General features: G+C 42.3%; 1 protein-coding gene across 5 annotated transcripts in view; it reads right to left on the bottom strand.

Moving 5' to 3' along the window:
* Positions 1 to 14,909, bottom strand: part of LOC139422659 (TEK tyrosine kinase, endothelial) — an 83,739-nt gene extending 68,830 nt beyond the window's left edge. For 2 of the 5 annotated variants that reach the window (XM_071173831.1, XM_071173832.1), the window contains exon 1: positions 14,327 to 14,548. In XM_071173831.1, coding sequence (XP_071029932.1) covers positions 14,327 to 14,426 — 100 coding nt within the window. In that variant the 5' untranslated portion in view covers positions 14,427 to 14,548. Of the gene's footprint in view, positions 1 to 13,846; positions 13,855 to 13,942; positions 13,962 to 14,326 lie in introns of those variants that run through there. The other 3 variants (XM_071173828.1, XM_071173829.1, XM_071173830.1) reach the window with 3 other exon arrangements.
* Between the last annotated feature and the right edge of the window lie 2,694 nt (positions 14,910 to 17,603).

Raw genomic sequence — 17,603 nt, 5'->3', positions numbered from 1 at the left:
GGACAAATTATTTTTACGCTTCAGCACTCTCTGTTCTGTGATCATGTGTGGCCTACCACTTCGCAGCTGAGCTGTTGTTGCTCCAAGACATTTCCACTTCACAATAACAGCACTTACAGATGACCGGGGCAGCTCTAGCAGGGCAGAAATTTCATGAACTGACGTGTTGGAAAGGTGGCATCCTATGACGGTGCCACGTTAAAAGTCACTGAGCTCTTCAGTAAGGCCATTCTACTGCCAATGTTTGTCTATGGAGATTGCATGGCTGTGTGCTTGATTGTATACACCTGCCAGCAACGGGTGTGACTGAAATAGCTGTATCCACTAATTTGAAGTGGTGTCCACGTACTTTTGTATATATAGTGTATATCAATGAATTGGTGAGTGCACTAGAACAGTCTCACCCTACTAGAATCTGAAGTCAAGTGTCTACTGTTTGCTGATGATCTGGTGCTTCTGTCCCAAACCAAGGAGGTTCTACAGCAGCACCTAGATCTTCTGCACATATTCTGTCAGACCTGGGCCCTCTTTGGTTGGGGACAGAAGCATCAGATCATAATGGTTGCCAGAACCATAAATGCTAATTCCATCTAGACACCTTTGCCCTAGAAAACACAAAAAACTATACCTACCTCAGCCTAAACATTAGCACCACAGGTAACTTCCACAAAGCTGTGAACGATCTGAGAGACAAGGCAAGAAGGGCCTTCTAAGGGCATTCTATGCCATCAAAAGGCACATAAACTTTGACATACCAATTAGGATCTGGCTAAAAATACTTGAATCAGTTATAGACCCCATTGCCGTTTAGGGTTGTGAGTATAACAGTATAGCTTCCGTCCCTCTCCTCGCCTTGAACCAGGTACCATCTGCACACATAGACAACTGACACCCACGAAGCCCCACGAGGTCTGGGGTCCGCTCACCAACCAAGAATTCACTAAATAGGACAAACACAAAATTGAGGCCTCTGCAAAAATATCCTCAGTTCACAACGTAGAGCACCAGATAATGCATGCAGAGCAGAATTATGCCGATACCCGCTAATTATCAAAATCCAGAAAGAGACGTTAAATTCTACAACCACCTAAAAGGAAGCAATTCCCAAACCTTCCATAACAAAGACATCACCTACAGAGAGATGAACCTGGAGAAGAGTCCCCTTAAGCAAGCTGGTCCTGGAGCTCTGTTCACAAACACAAACAGACCCCACAGAGCCCCAGGACAGCAACACAATTAGACTCAACCATGTCACGAGGAAACAAAAAGATAATTACTTGACACATTGGAAAGAATTTACCAAAAAACAGAGCAAACTAGAATGCTATTTGGCTCTAAACAGAGAGTACACAGTGGCAGAATACCTGACCACTGTGACTGACCCAAACTTAAGGAAATCTTTGACTATGTACAGACTCAGTGAGCATAGCCTTGCTATAGAGAAAGGCTGCCGTAGGCAGACCTGGCTCTCAAGAGAAGACAGGCTATGTGCACACTGCCCACAACATGAGGTGGAAACTGAGCTGCACTTCCTAACCTCCTGCCAAATGTATGAACATATTAGAGACACATATTTCCCTTAGATAACAGAATTAGAAAAACAAACCCAATTTTGATAAAATCACATATCTACTGAGTGAAATACCACAATTGTGCCATCACAGCAACAAGATTTGCCACAAGAAAAGGTCAAGCAGTGAACAACAAACATTGTAAATACAACCCATATTTATGTCTTTATTCATCTGGCATTTCGTGAGTGTAATGTTTACTGTTCATTTTTTATTTTTTATTTCACTTTTGTTTATTATCTATTTCACTTGCTTTGGCAATATGAACATATGTTTCTCATGCCAATAAAGCTCTTAAATTGAATTGAATGAGAGAGAGAGAGAGAGAGACCATATGGAAGAGATCATGGTACTGTTATGCAGCTAGCCCTCTGATGGTCTGACCTCTTGACACACACACACACACACACACACACACACACACACACACACACACACACTCACAGCCTGCAGTGTATCAACCCCCTGGACAGAGAAAGATGTGTGAAGTTTCTCACATGCTGTGCATCCACTGCAGGATCCTGACAAACACATCATTTACTCAGGAAGAATAGTCACAACTCTCATATTACCCCATCACCTTTCAGTCTGCAGCAACCGTATCAAACCATCCTTCATATGAAACATCTTGGGCCTTTCTGTTGATCCTAGAATACTGTGTGACCTCTGTTGATCCTAGAATACTGTTTGACCTCTGTTGATCCTAAAATACTGTATGACCTCTGTTGATCCTAAAATACTGTATGACCTCTGTTGATCCTAAAATACTGTTTGACCTCTGTTGATCCTAAAATACTGTACGACCTCTGTTGATCCTAAAATACTGTTTGACCTCTGTTGATCCTAGAATACTAGATCAAATCCCCGAGCTGACAAGATTTTTAAAAAATCTCTCATTCTGCCCCTGAACAAGGAAGTTAACCCATTGTTCCTAGGCTGTCATTGAAAATAAGAATTTGTTCTTAACTGACTTGCCTAGTAAAATAAAGATAAAATAATATCTTCACCTTTGCTGACATGATCTTAGTAAAGCAGGAACATTCAGCTAAGATCAAGTGAATAGAATGTTCTGGTCCTGACATGTCATTTCCCCTGTAGCTACTGTTGTAAAGCAATCCTTCCTGTTAATGTTCAGGAAACCTCACCCTGCTATTGTTGTTGAAGTAAGAACAGTCCTGAGGACTCCTGACAACCAGGGTAGAGGTTTATAGAGGGAAGAACAGTCCTGAGGACTCCTGACAACCAGAGTAGAGGTTTATAGAGGGAAGAACAGTCCTGAGGACTCCTGACAACCAGGGTAGAGGTTTATAGAGGGAAGAACAGTCCTGAGGACTCCTGACAACCAGGGTAGAGGTTTATAGAGGGAAGAACAGTCCTGAGGACTCCTGACAACCAGGGTAGAGGTTTATAGAGGGAAGAACAGTCCTGAGGACTCCTGACAACCAGGGTAGAGGTTTATAGAGGGAAGAACAGTCCTGAGGACTCCTGACAACCAGGGTAGAGGTTTATAGAGGGAAGAACAGTCCTGAGGACTCCTGACAACCAGGGTAGAGGTTTATAGAGGGAAGAACAGTCCTGAGGACTCCTGACAACCAGGGTGGAGGTTTATAGAGGGAAGAACAGTCCTGAGGACTCCTGACAACCAGGGTGGAGGTTTATAGAGGGAAGAACAGTCCTGAGGACTCCTGACAACCAGGGTGGAGGTTTATAGAGGGAAGAACAGTCCTGAGGACTCCTGACAACCAGGGTAGAGGTTTATAGAGGGAAGAACAGTCCTGAGGACTCCTGACAACCAGGGTGGAGGTTTATAGAGGGAAGAACAGTCCTGAGGACTCCTGACAACCAGGGTAGAGGTTTATAGAGGGAAGAACAGAATATTACATATATAAGAATATTACGGGAAGTGCTACATTTTCCTCTTACCTCTTAAATAAATCTAATACTAAAGTGTCACATCAAATCCAATTGATTAAAAGGCCAAGGAGCCTTATTTTAACATGAACGGCTTAATCTCTTGATTTACGTACAGTTGAAGTCGGAAGATTACATACACTTAGGTTGGAGTCATTAAAACTCGTATTTCAACCACTCCACAAATTTCTTGTTAACAAACTATAGTTTTGGCAAGTCGGTTAGGACATCTACTTTGTGCATGACACACGTTATTTTTCCAACAATTGTTTACAGACAGATTATTTCACTTATAATTCACTGTATCACAATTCCAGTGGGTCAGAAGTTTACATACACTAAGTTGACTGTGCCTTTAAACTGCTTGGAAAATTCCAGAAAATTATGTCATGGCTTTAGAAGCTTCTGATAGGCTAATTGACATTTTGAGTCAATTGGAGGTGTAACTGTGGATGTATTTCAAGGCCTACCTTCAAACTCAGTGCCTCTTTGCTTGACATCATGGGAAAATCAAAAACAAATCAGCCAAGAACTCAGAAAAAGAATTGTAGACCTCCACAATTCTGGTTCATCCTTGGGAACAATTTCCAAACGCCTGAAGGTACCACGTTCATCTATACAAACAATAGTACGCAAGTATAAACACCATGGGACCACGCAGCCATCATACTGCTCAGGAAGGAGATGCGTTCTGTCTCCTAGAGATGAAAGTACTTTGGTGAGAAAAGTGCAAATCAATCCCAGAACAGCAAAGGACCATGTGAAGATGCAGGAGGAAACAGGTACAAAAGTATCTATATCCACAGTAAAATGGGTCCTAAATCAACATAACCTGAAAGGCCGCTCAGCAAGGAAGAAGCCACTTCTCCAAAACCGCCATAAAAAAAGCCAGACTACGGTTTGCAACTGCACATGGGGACAGATGGGAAATCTCTTTTGGTATGATGAAACAAATATAGAACTGTTTGGCCATAATGACCATCGTTATGTTTGGAGGAAAAAGGGGGAGGCTTGCAAGCCGAAGAACACCATCCCAACCGTGAAGCACGGGGGTGGCAGCATCATGTTGTGGGGGTGCTTTGCTGCAGGATGGACTGGTGCACTTCACAAAATAGATGGCATCATGAGAAAGGAAAATTATGTGGATTTATTGAAGCAACATCTCAAGACATCAGTCAGGAAGTTAAAGCTTGGTCGCAAATGAGTCTTTCAAATGGACAATGACCCCAAGCGTCCTTCCAAAAGATGTGGCAAAAAGGCTTAAGGACAACAAAGTCAAGATATTGGAGTGGCCATCACAAAGCCCTGACCTCAATCCTATAGAAAATGTGTGGGCAGAACTGTAAAAGCGTGTGCGAGCAAGGAGGCCTACAAACCTGACTCAGTTACACCAGCTCTGTCAGGAGGAATGGGCAAAAAATCACCCAACTTATTGTGGGAAGCTTATGGAAGGCTACCCGAAACGTTTGACCCAAGTTAAATACTGTAAAGGCAATGCTACCAAATACTAGTTGAGTGTATGTAAACTTCTGACTGGGAATGTGATGAAATAAGTAAAAGCTGAAATAAATCATTCTCTCTACTATTATTCTGACATTTCACATTCTTAAAATAAAGTGGTGATCCTAACTGGCCCAAGACAGGGAATTTTTACTAGGATTAAATGTCAGAAATTGTGGAAAAAACTGAGTTTAAATATATTTGGCTAAGATGTATGTAAACTTCTGTCTTCAACTGTAGCTGATAGTGTTTAGGGAATTACTCAGTATGAAATCCCAAATGGTCCCTATTCCCTCTATACTTTCGTCTGAAGTAGTGCACTATATAGGGAATAGGGTTCCATAGGGCTCTGGTCAATAGTAGTGCACTATAAAGGGAATAGGGTTCCATTTGGGACTCACACTCAGTTATACACACGCAGATGATTACGGGCGTTTCTGTTGTTGTGTTCATGCAGGGTGAAGTGTACGGGATTGGAGTGATGCTGTCATGGCGGCCTTCCAACTAGAGTTAAAGTAGTGTGTGTGTGTGTGAGGCAGACAGGCAGGCAGGCAGGCAGACAGCCAGGCAGACAGCCAGGCAGGCAGGCAGACAGACAGGCAGACAGACAGACAGGAGGCTGGATGGTTTGCTACAAGAGTTTCTTTCTATCCTATAAACCTCAATTATATACTATCATCTCAATGTTCACAACTTTTATGTTTAAACTGGTTTGGGACAGTCGTGAGGTCATGTGCTACACGTCTCAGACATAAATACATGGTGCTAAAATAACATTTTTAAAGAACATGAAACCTGAACGGGAATTAAACAGCTATTTAATTTCATCAACATGGTTGGATGTTCACTGAGCATTAAACATGACATTTCTTCCTTTCTGATTTCTGTTTCATATGACCAGAAATCTGTTCTCAGACCTCCGCTGTGTGTGTTTAATTTCTGTTCAAGGAAAATCTCGTGTTTTTTCATCCGCAGGTGGTCTCCCCATATCTCTCCCCCCCCCCCCCCCCCCCCCCCCCCCCCCCCCACACCACCACCACCTTTCACACTGTCTGTTCTAAATGGCATCATATGCCCAGGGCTCTGGTGGTCCAAAGTAGTGCACTATCAGAAGTAGTGCACTATGTGGGACACAGCATGTTGTTTGGACAGACGACACACCCTCAAGTCACTGAGATAAGGTCAAAACTCATCTGAACAAAAAATGAAAGGGCTCTATTTTCAGACAATTGTCCATTTCAACCTGTTGTTAAAGCCAGTGCTGTTCTGTTTTTCCAAACACAAGCGCCGGGATTGGTAATTTACCTGCGTTAAATGAGTTTTCACTGAGATGGGAGGCAATATCTGAGGTGTGTCCTTAAAAAGGACAAAGTGTCGATTTCAGTATTCACTGGTGGGGATGTTTAAGACCAAAAGACGATCCGCCCCCCCCCTTTTTTTTTCTTTCAATTTTCTCCTAAAATGACATATCCAAATCCAACTGCCTGTAGCTCAGGCCCTAAAGCAAGGATATGCATATTGAACTTTGAACTTTGAGAGAATATAACACAATATATCTGGTAAAAGATCATACAGAGGGGAAAACAACAACTATTCTTTTGTACATGTTTTGTACCATCATCTTTGAAATGCAAAAGGACATAATGTATAATTCCAGCCCAGCTGCAATTTAGATTTTGGCCACTAGATGGTAGCAGTGTATGTGCACAGTTTGACTGATCCAATGAACCATTGCATTTCTGTTCTAAAAATATTATATCAAGACTGCCCAAATGTGCCAAATTTGTTTATTAATAACTTTTCATGTTCAAAACTGTGCACTCTCCTCAAACAATAGCATGGTATTATTTCACTGTAATAGCTACTGTAAATTGGACCATGCAGTTAGAGTAACAAGAATTTAAGCTTTCTGCCAATACCAGACATGTCTATGTCCTGGGAAATGTTCTAGTTACTTACAACCTCATGCTAATCGCATTAGCCTACGTTAGCTCAACCGTCCCGTGGAAGGGACACCATTCCCAAAGAAGTTTTAAGCAGTAATACAGTTGGTTATATTAATTCATACATTGTTGTGCCCCTGGCCTGAAAGGATGGAAGTTCAATATGTAGCTAGATGTAGAAGGCTAATGTTAACTGGCTAATGCTGCTCATGAATGGAAGTTAGGCTAGCGAGCAAAGCATTTTAGCCAGGTAGCCTGGGACATCAAAAACTAAAAGCTTGTACTGTATGACAGAGTCATAGACCGTTTAGTCAACATGAAAGAGAGGAGGAAGGCATTGACGTTTCTCTAGGGTGAGTCAACATGTTTTTCTGCTTGCACAAACGCACACGCACACACAGAAACCAGAACCATTGACAGCCACATCATATTTAGCTTACGTTGATTGGTCTAAATTGTTTTTGTTATCTTTTTAGTTCTCACAGTATTAGACTAAACAGGGGTGATTTGATGTTGAAATGTTGAAGTTTAAATGGTGCTGGAATAATGGAGGCAGCTCTAACTCTCTGTGGTTATAAATCAATAGTTGTTTAGTGGTCTGAAAATGTCAGAAACATTAACTTGCTTGACCCCTGCAGCAGGTCATGTAGCTGTTTGTTATGTTCAATATTTGCTTTGTGGACTTCATCAGACAGATTGTTGTTCTCTGGTTTTGTAATGAAACAAAGGTGTGGTTGAATTTATTATACCACTGTGTCTGTCTTCTTGTCTCTGCTTTTAGGCCTCTATATCACGGTGGCAAGGCATATGAACTGAGAGGTTAAAGAGCAAACACAATTATCACAACACAGATGTTGTAAAAAGGCTTTTGTGTTTTCTGGCTTGGCTTCCCCGGTGATTTTACCCACACACTGCTACTGCGAGGTGTTAACCATAGACCGTGTCTGGCCCACATGGTGTCAGATCATAGAAACAGAACCAGATAGAGACTATCTCTATCTATCTCTACAGTGCCATTCAGAAAGTATTCATACCCTTTCCCTTATTCCACATTTCATTGTGTTACAGCCTGAATTTAAAATGGATTATATAGGTGTTTCCCCCCTCACCCATCTACACACACAATACCCCATAATGACAAAGTGTTAATATGTTTATAGAAATGTTTGCAAATGTATAGAAAATTAAATACAGAAATCACTCATTTATATAAGAATTCATACCCCTGCGTCAATAGATGTTCGAATCTTAGAGTCTTTCTGGGTAAGTCTCTAAGAGCTGTGAGTCTTTCTGCGTAAGTCTCTAAGAGCTTTCCACACCTGGATTGTGCAACATTTGCCCATTATTCTTTTCAAACTTCTTCAAACTCAAAATGGTTGTTGATCATTTGCCTGTGCTTAGTTCCATTCAGTTATTTTTTTATCCTGAAAAACTCCCCTGTCCTTATCGATTACAAGCATACCCATAACATGATGCAGCCACCACTATGCTTGAACATATGGAGAGTGGTTCTCAGTAATGTGTTGTATTGAATTTGCCCCAACCATAACACTTGGTATTCAGGACAAAAAGTGAATTGCGCGCCCTCATTTTTTGCAGTATTACTTTTGTGCCTTGTTGCAAACAGGATGCATGTTTTGGAATATTAGTATTCTGTACAGGCTTCCTTCTTTTCACTCTGTCATTTAGGTTAGTATTAACAATCAACTACAATCAAATCAAGGTTTATTTGTCACGTGCGCCGAATACAACAGACCTTACATTGAAATGCTTACTTACAGGCTCTAACAAATAGTGCAAAAAAGGTATTAGGTGAACAATAGGTAGGTAAAGAAATAAAACATCAGTAAAAAGACAGGTTATATACAGTAGAGAGGTTATATACAGTAGAGAGGTTATATACAGTAGAGAGGCTATATACAGTAGACAGGCTATATACAGTAGAGAGGCTATATACAGTAGGGAGGCTATATACAGTAGAGAGGCTATATACAGTAGAGAGGCTATATACAGTAGAGAGACTATATACAGTAGAGAGGCTATATACAGTAGAGAGACTATATACAGTAGAGAGACTATATACAGTAGAGAGGCTATATACAGTAGAGAGGCTATATACAGTAGAGAGGCTATATACAGACACCGGTTAGTCAGGCTGATTGACGTAGTATGTACATGTATATATGGTTAAAGTGACTATGCATATATGATGAACAGAGAGTAGCAGTAGCGTAAAAGAGGGGTTGGCGGGTGGTGGGTGGGACACAATGCAGATAGCCCGGATAGCCATTTGCTTACCTGTTCAGGAGTCTTATGGCTTGGGGGTAAAATCTGTTGAGAAGCCTTTTTGTCCAAATCTTGGCATTCTGGTATCACTTGCCATGCGGTAGTAGAGAGAACAGTCTATGACTGGGGTGGCTGGGGTCTTTGACGATTTTTAGGGCCTTCCTCTGACACCGCCTGGTGTAGAGGTCCTGGATGGCAGGCAGCTTAGCCCCAGTGATGTACTGGGCTGTACGCACTACCCTTTGTAGTGCCTTGCGGTCGGAGGCCGAGCAATTGCCGTACCAGGCAGTGATGCAACCAGTCAGGATGCTCTCGATGTTGCAGCTGTAGAACCTTTTGAGGATCTCAGGACCCATGCCAAATCTTTTCAGTTTACTGAGGGAGAATAGGCTTTGTCGTGCCCTCTTCACAACTGTCTTGGTGTGTTTGGACCATTCTAGTTTGTTGTTGATGTGGACACCAAAGAACTTGAAGTTCTCAACCTGCTCCACTACAGCCCCGTCGATGAGATTGGGGACGTGCTCGGTCCTCCTTTTCTTGTTTCCCACAATCATCTCCTTAGTCTTGGTTACGTTGAGGGAGAGGTTGTTATTCTGGCACCACCCGGCCAGGTCTCTGACCTCCTCCCTATAGGCTGTCTCGTCATTGTCGGTGATCAGGCCTACCACTGTTGTGTCGTCTGCAAACTTATTGATGGTGTTGGAGTCGTGCCTGGCCATGCAGTCGTGGGTGAACAGGGAGTACAGGACAGGACTGAGCAAGCACCCCTGGGGAGCTCCAATGTTGAGGATCAGCGTGGCCGATGTGTTGCTACCTACTCTCATCACCTGGGGGAAGCCCGTCAGGATGTCCAGGATCCAGTTGCAGAGGGAGGTGTTTAGTCCCAGGATCCTTAGCTTAGTGATGAGCTTTGAGGGTACTATGGTGTTGAACGCTGAGCTGTAGTCAATGAACAGCATTCTCACGTAGGTGTTCCTTTTGTCCAGGTGGGAAAGGGCAGTGTGGAGTGCAATAGAGATTGCATTATCTGTGGATCTGTTTGGGCGGTATGCAAATTGGAGTGGGTCTAGGGTTTCTGGGATAATGGTGTTGATGTGAGCCATGAACAGCCTTTTCAAAGCACTTCATGGCCACGGACATGAGTGCTACAGGTCTGTAGTCATTTAGGCAGGTTACCTTAGTGTTCTTGAGCACAGGCACTATGGTGGTCTGCTTGAAACATGTTGGTATTACAGACTCAATCATGGACATGTTGAAAATGTCAGTGAAGACATCTGCCAGTCGGTCAGCGCATGCCCGGAGCACACATCCTGGTAATCTGTCTGGCCCCGCAGCCTTGTGTATGTTGACCTGTTTAAAGGTCTTACTCATGTCGGCTATGGAGAGCGTGATCACACAGTCGTCCGGAACAGCTGATGCTCTCATGCATGCCTCAGTGTTGCTTGCCTCGAAGCGAGCATAGAAGTGATTTAGCTCGTCTGGTAGGCTCGTGTCACTGGGCAGCTCTCGGCTGTGCTGTAATAGTTTGCAAGCCCTGCCACACAAGGCGAGCGTCGGAGCCGGTGTAGTATGATTCAATCTTAGCCCTGTATTGACACTTTGCCTGTTTGATGGTTCGTCAGAGGGCATAGCAGTATTTCTTGTAAGCTTCCGGGTTAGAGTCCCACACCTTTAAAGCGGCAGCTCTACCCTTTAGCTCAGTGCGAATGTTGCCTGTAATCCATGGCTTCTGGTTGGGGTATGTACGTACAGTCACTGTGGGGACGACTTCCTCAATGCACTTATTGATAAAGCCAGTGACTGATGTGGTGTACTCCTCAATGCCATCGGAAGAATCCCGGAACATGTTCCAGTCTGTGATAGCAGAACAGTCCTGTAGTTTAGCATCTGCTTCATCTGACCATTTTTTATAGACCGAGTCACTGGTGCTTCCTGCTTTAATTTTTGCTTGTAAGCAGGAATCAGGAGGATAGAGTTGTGGTCAGATTTACCAAATGGAGGGCGAGGGAGAGCTTTGTTCGCGTCTCTGTGTGTGGAGTACAGGTGAACAAGAATGTTTTTCTCCCTCTTGTTGCTCATTTAACATGTTGATGGAAATTTGGTAGAACTGATTTAAGAGGCATCCGGCTCTTAATCCTCTGCGTCGCCTCCTTTTGCAAATAACGGGATGATGTCACTGTCGGGTGTTTGGAGAAGGTCTTGTGTTTCTTGCTTGTTTAGGAAAAATCTTTGTCTAATCCGAGGTGAGTCATCGCTGTCCTGATATCTAGAATCTCTTTGTTGAATCCGAGGTGAGTGATCGCTGTCCTGATATCTAGAAGCTCTTTGTCTAATCCGAGGTGAGTGATCGCTGTCCTGATATCCAGAAGATCTTTGTTTAATCCGAGGTGAGTGATCACTGTCCTGAAATCCAGAAGCTCTTAGTCTAATCCGAGGTGAGTGATCGCTGTCCTGATATCCAGAAGCTCTTTGTCTAATCCGAGGTGAGTGATCGCTGTCCTGAAATCCAGAAGCTCTTAGTCTAATCCGAGGTGAGTGATCGCTGTCCTGATATCCAGAAGCTCTTTGTCTAATCTGAGGTGAGTAATCGCTGTCCTGAAATCCAGAAGCTCTGTTTTGCTGTAAAATACGGTTGCAGAAACATTGTGTACAAAATAAGTTACAAATATCGCACATAGCAGCACAATCGGTTGGGCGCCTGTAAAACTGCTGCCATTTCTTCCGGCGCCATTTTGAATGTTGTTGATCCATCCTCAGTTTTCTCCTTTCACAGCCATTAAACTCTATAACTATTTTAAAGTCACTGTTGGCCTCATGGGGAAATCTCTGAGTGCTTTCCTTCCTCTAGGGCAGGGTTTCCTAAACTCGGCACACCAAGAGGTGCAAGTTTTAGGTTTTGCCCTACCACTACACAGCTGGTTCAAATAATCAACTGATCATCAAGCTTTGATCATCTGAATCAGTTGTGTAGTGTTAGGGCAAAAAAACAAAATGTCTACCACTTGGGGACCGAGGACTGAGGTTGGGAAACGCTGCTCTCTGGCAACTGAGTTAGGAAAGACGTCTGTATCTTTGTAGTGACTGGGTGTATTGATACACCAGCTTAAGTGTAATTCGCTCAAAGGGATATTCAATGTCTGCTTTTTATTTTTATTTTCTACCAAATGAAATCAAATCAAATGTTATTGGTCACATACACGTTTTTATCAGATGTTATTGGTCACATACACGTTTTTATCAGATGTTATTGGTCACATACACGTTTTTATCAGATGTTATTGGTCACATACACGTTTTTATCAGATGTTATTGGTCACATACACGTTTTTATCAGATGTTATTGGTCACATACACGTTTTTATCAGATGTTATTGGTCACATACACGTTTTTATCAGATGTTATTGGTCACATACACGTTTTTATCAAATGTTATTGGTCACATACACGTTTTTATCAGATGTTATTGGTCACATACACGTTTTTATCAGATGTTATTGGTCACATACACGTTTTTATCAGATGTTATTGCAGATGAAGCAAAAATGCTTGTACTTCTAGTTCCAACAGTGCAGTAATATCTAACACTTTACACAACATATACCCAATACACACAAATCTAAGTAGGAATGAATTATGACTATATACATATGGACGAGCGATGTCAGAGCGGAACGAACTAAGATACAGTAGAATAGAATACAGTATATACATATGAGATGAGTAATGCATAGACTGAGATACAGTAGATAGTATAGAATACAGTATATACATATGAGTTGAGTAATACATAGACTAAGATACAGTAGAATTGTATAGAATACAGTATATACATATGAGATGAGTAATGCAATATATGTAAACATTATTAAGTGACTGAGATATTGTGGAATAGTACCTATTTTTAAATCTACCAATCGGTGCCCTTCTTTGCGAGGCATCGGAAAACCAACCCTGGTCTTTGTGTTTGAATCTGTGTTTGAAATTCACTGCTCGACTGAGGGACCTTACAGATAATTGTATGTGTGGGGGGTACAGAGATGAGGTAGTCATCCAAAAATCATGTTAAACACTATTATGGCACACAGAGTGAGTCCATGCAACTTATTGTGTGACTTGTTAAGTAAATGTTTACTCCTGAGCTTGCCATAACAAAGGGGTTGAATTCTTATTAACTCAACATTTCAGCTTTTCATTTTTAATTAATTTGTAAAAAAAAATATATATATATATATACACATATCATTATATTATAATTATAATACCCATATTATAACCATATTAATAACCATATTATAATTCCACTTTGACATTATGTGCTATTGTGTGTAGGCCAGTGAAAATAAATCTCAGTTTAAACAATTTTAACTTCAGGCTGTTAACAACAAAATGTGGAAAAAGTCAAGGGGGTGTGAATACTTTCTGAAGGCACGTGTGTCTCTGGACAGATCTCCCTTGGGGTCTAATGACCTCAATATAAATAAAGAGTAGAAAATGTTCTAGATAACGCAAAAGGGACTCAGTAGAGTAGAGATACATACCCGGAGAGTACCAGTACACCAGACACACAGCAGAGTAGAGATACATACCCGGAGAGTACCAGTACACCAGACACACAGCAGAGTAGAGATACATACCCGGAGAGAACCAGTACACCAGACACACAGCAGAGTAGAGATACATACCCAGAGAGAACCAGTACACCAGACACACAGCAGAGTAGAGATACATACCCGGAGAGAACCAGTAGACCAGACACACAGCAGAGTAGAGATACATACCCGGAGAGAACCAGTAGACCAGACACACAGCAGAGTAGAGATACATACCCAGAGAGAACCAGTACACCAGACACACAGCAGAGTAGAGATACATACCCGGAGAGTACCAGTACACCAGACACACAGCAGAGTAGAGATACATACCCGGAGAGTACCAGTACACCAGACACACAGCAGAGTAGAGATACATACCCGGAGAGAACCAGTACACCAGACACACAGCAGAGTAGAGATACATACCCAGAGAGAACCAGTACACCAGACACACAGCAGAGTAGAGATACATACCCAGAGAGAACCAGTACACCAGACACACAGCAGAGTAGAGATACATACCCGGAGAGAACCAGTAGACCAGACACAGAGTAGAGTAGAGATGATAACACATGATCCTCCAGCGGTAGGCTGGTAAAGGCTCCAGGGCTGGGGTGTACATCCACACAGCGCTGCTGGTCCGAGGTGCTCAGACTGGGGATACAGAGAAGACCAAACCCCTGAGGGTGTCAGAGAGACCCATCAATACACATCTCTTCACAGTCTTCCTGGCTCTGAAAAGTCTCTATCGCACCCTCCCTTTCCCTCCCTGCTTTTCCCTCCCCTGTCTTGCTCGCCCCAGAACCCTCCCTCTCTTTCCTTTTCCTCTCTGCTCTCCCTCCTTCTTACTCCCTCTCTCTCTCCCTCTCTCTCTCCTTCTTACTCTCTCTCTCTTTCCCTCTGTCTCTCCTTCTTACTCTCTCTCTCTTCCTCTCTCTCTCTCTCTCTCCCTCTCTCTCTCCTTCTTACTCCCTCTCTCTCTCTCCCTCTCTCTCCTTCTTACTCTCTCTCTCTCTCTCTGCTCTCCCTCCTTCTCACTCTCTCTCTCTCTCCCACTCTCTCTCTCTCTCCTTCTTACTCCCTCTCTCTGCTCTCCCTCTCTCTCATTCTTACTTCCTCTCTCTCATTCTTACTCCCTCTCTCTCTCTCTCTTGTCTCTCGTGTCTCTCGTGTCTCTCTCTCTCTCGTCTCTCTCTCTGCTCTCTCTCTCTCTTGTCTCTCGTGTCTCTCTCTCTGCCTCTCTCTCTCTCGCTCTCTCTCTCTCTGCTCTCTTGTCTCTCATGTCTCTCTCTCTCTGCCTCTCTCTCCAGGCATTGGGAGTTACAGTTCCTTTTCCTGTTTCCTCTTCATGTCAGGATGGGAGGAAAAGAAAAGCCTCCCAGTCTGAACAGAACAATGCCATGATTTTAATTACCATTCCTAGGCTATATCCCAAACAGCACCCTATCCCCTATTTAGTGCACTATGTTGGACCATAGGACTCTGATGTAAAGTAGTGCACTACATAGGGCATAGGGTTCCATTTTGGGATGTATCCCTAAAGGCCCCTTGGGGAGGGTCCTTAGAACAGTCCTACAGAATAATAATCTGTTAGGGAGTGTCCATTAGAGACCAAAAACATCCTTGGATACAGAGGTTTATATGCTGAAACAAAATATATAAACGCAACATGCAACAATTTCAAACATTTTACTGAGTTACATTTCATATAAGGAAATGAGTCGATTTAAATAAATTCATTAGGTCCCTTAATCTATGGGTTTCACGTTACTGGGAATACAGATATGCATCTGCTGGTCACAGATACCTTTAAAAAGAAAGGTAGGGTCTCCGCTGTTGATTGTGACCTGTGGAATGTTGTCCCACTCCTCTTGAATGCCTGTGCTAAATTGCTGGGAATTGGCAGGAACTGGAACATGCTGTCGTACACATCGATTTAGAGCATCCCAAACATGCAGGACATGGAAGAACTGGGACATGTTCAGCTTCCAGTATTTGTGTTCAGATCCTTGTGACATGGGGCCGTGCATCATGCTGAAACATGAGGTGATGGCGGTGGATGAATGGCAGGACAATGAGCCTCAGGATCTCGTCAGGGTATCTCTGTGCATTCAAATTGCAATCGATAAAACGCAATTGTGTTCATTGTCTGTAGTTTATGTCTGCCCATACCATAATCGCTTGCCCACACGACGCCATACAGAATGTCTGCGGTTGTGAGGCCATTTGGATGTACTGCCAAATTCTCTAAAACGACGTTGGAAGCTGTTTATGGTAGAGAAATGAACATTCAATTTTCTGGCAACAGTTCTGGTGGACATTCCTGCAGTCAGCTCTCTCAACATTTTAGATATCTGTGGCGTGGTGTTGTGTGACAAACCTGCACATTTTAGAGTGGCCTTGTATTGTCCACAGCACAAGGTGCACCTGTGCAATGTTCATGCTGTTTAATCAGCTTCTTGATATGCCACACCTGTCAGGTGGATGGATTATCTTGGTAAAGGAGAAATGCTCACTAAAAGGGACGTTAGCAAATTTATGGACAACATTTTAGAGAAATAAGCCTTTTGTTCATGTGTAAAATTTCAGGGATCTTTTATTTCAGCTCATGAAACATGGGACCAACACTTTACATGTTACATGCGTTTATATTTTTGCTCAGTATATATATACGGAAGTTTACATACACCTCAGCCAAATACACTAACTCAGTTTTTCACAATTGTGGAGGTCTACAATTTTTTTTCTGAGGTCTTGGCTCATTTCTTTTGATTTTACCATGATGTCAAGCAAAGAGGCACTGAGTTTGAAGGTAGGCCTTGAAATACATCCACAGGTACACCTCCAATTGACTCAAATGATGTCAATTAGCCTATCAGAAGCTTCTAAAGTCATGACATCATTTTCTGGAATTTTCCAAGCTTTTTAAAGGCACAGTCAACTTAGTGTATGTAAACTTCTGACCCACTGGAATTGTGAATTATAGGTGAATGAATTATATATACAGTGAATTATAGGTGAAATAATCTGTCTGTAAACATTTGTTGGAAAATGTGTAACAGGGTTGGTTATGTTTCCACTTGCCTCTATAGAAATGTGTATTTAATGTTCAATCATGCACAAAGTAGATGTCCTAACCGACTTGCCAAAACTATAGTTTGTTGACAAGAAAATTGTGGAGTGTTTGAAAAATGAGTTTTAATGACTCCAACCTAAGTGGATGTAAACTTCCTGACATCAACTGTATTTATTCATATACGGTGGCCTATGTTCCCTTAGGAGTAGGTCAAAAGTTTATGTATAAGCAGGAACCGCACTGACTCACTGTGGTTTCCTGACACTCGCAGGTTGCTCTGGGAACGAAGAGGAGTTGTGTGGAGACACCAGGGTAGGGTTAGTAAAAGCTCTAGCAGCCTGTAAATTCAATTTCATTTAAATGTAAAAGCTTTATTGGCATGGGAAACATATGTTTACAATGTTAAAGCAAGTGAAGTAGATAATAAGTAGCCCCCTTGAACTTTGCGACTTAAACTTTACACTTACAAAAAGTTCCAAACTAATAAATACATTTTAAATGTCGTATTATGTCTATATGCAGTGTTGTAATGACGTGCAAATAGTTAAAGTACAAATGTACAAAAGGATAAGCATAAATATGGGTTGTATTTACAGTGGTGTTTGTTCTTCACTGGTTGCCCTTTTCTTGTGGCAACAGGTCACAAATCTTGCTGCTGTGATGTCACACCGTGGTGTTTAACCCAGTAGATATGGGAGTTTATCAAAATTGGATTTGTTTTCA

This window comes from Oncorhynchus clarkii, chromosome 12 (genome assembly GCF_045791955.1).
Source record: "Oncorhynchus clarkii lewisi isolate Uvic-CL-2024 chromosome 12, UVic_Ocla_1.0, whole genome shotgun sequence".
In the NCBI taxonomy this organism is placed as follows: domain Eukaryota; kingdom Metazoa; phylum Chordata; class Actinopteri; order Salmoniformes; family Salmonidae; genus Oncorhynchus; species Oncorhynchus clarkii.
This window is presented reverse-complemented; position numbering and strand designations above follow the sequence as displayed.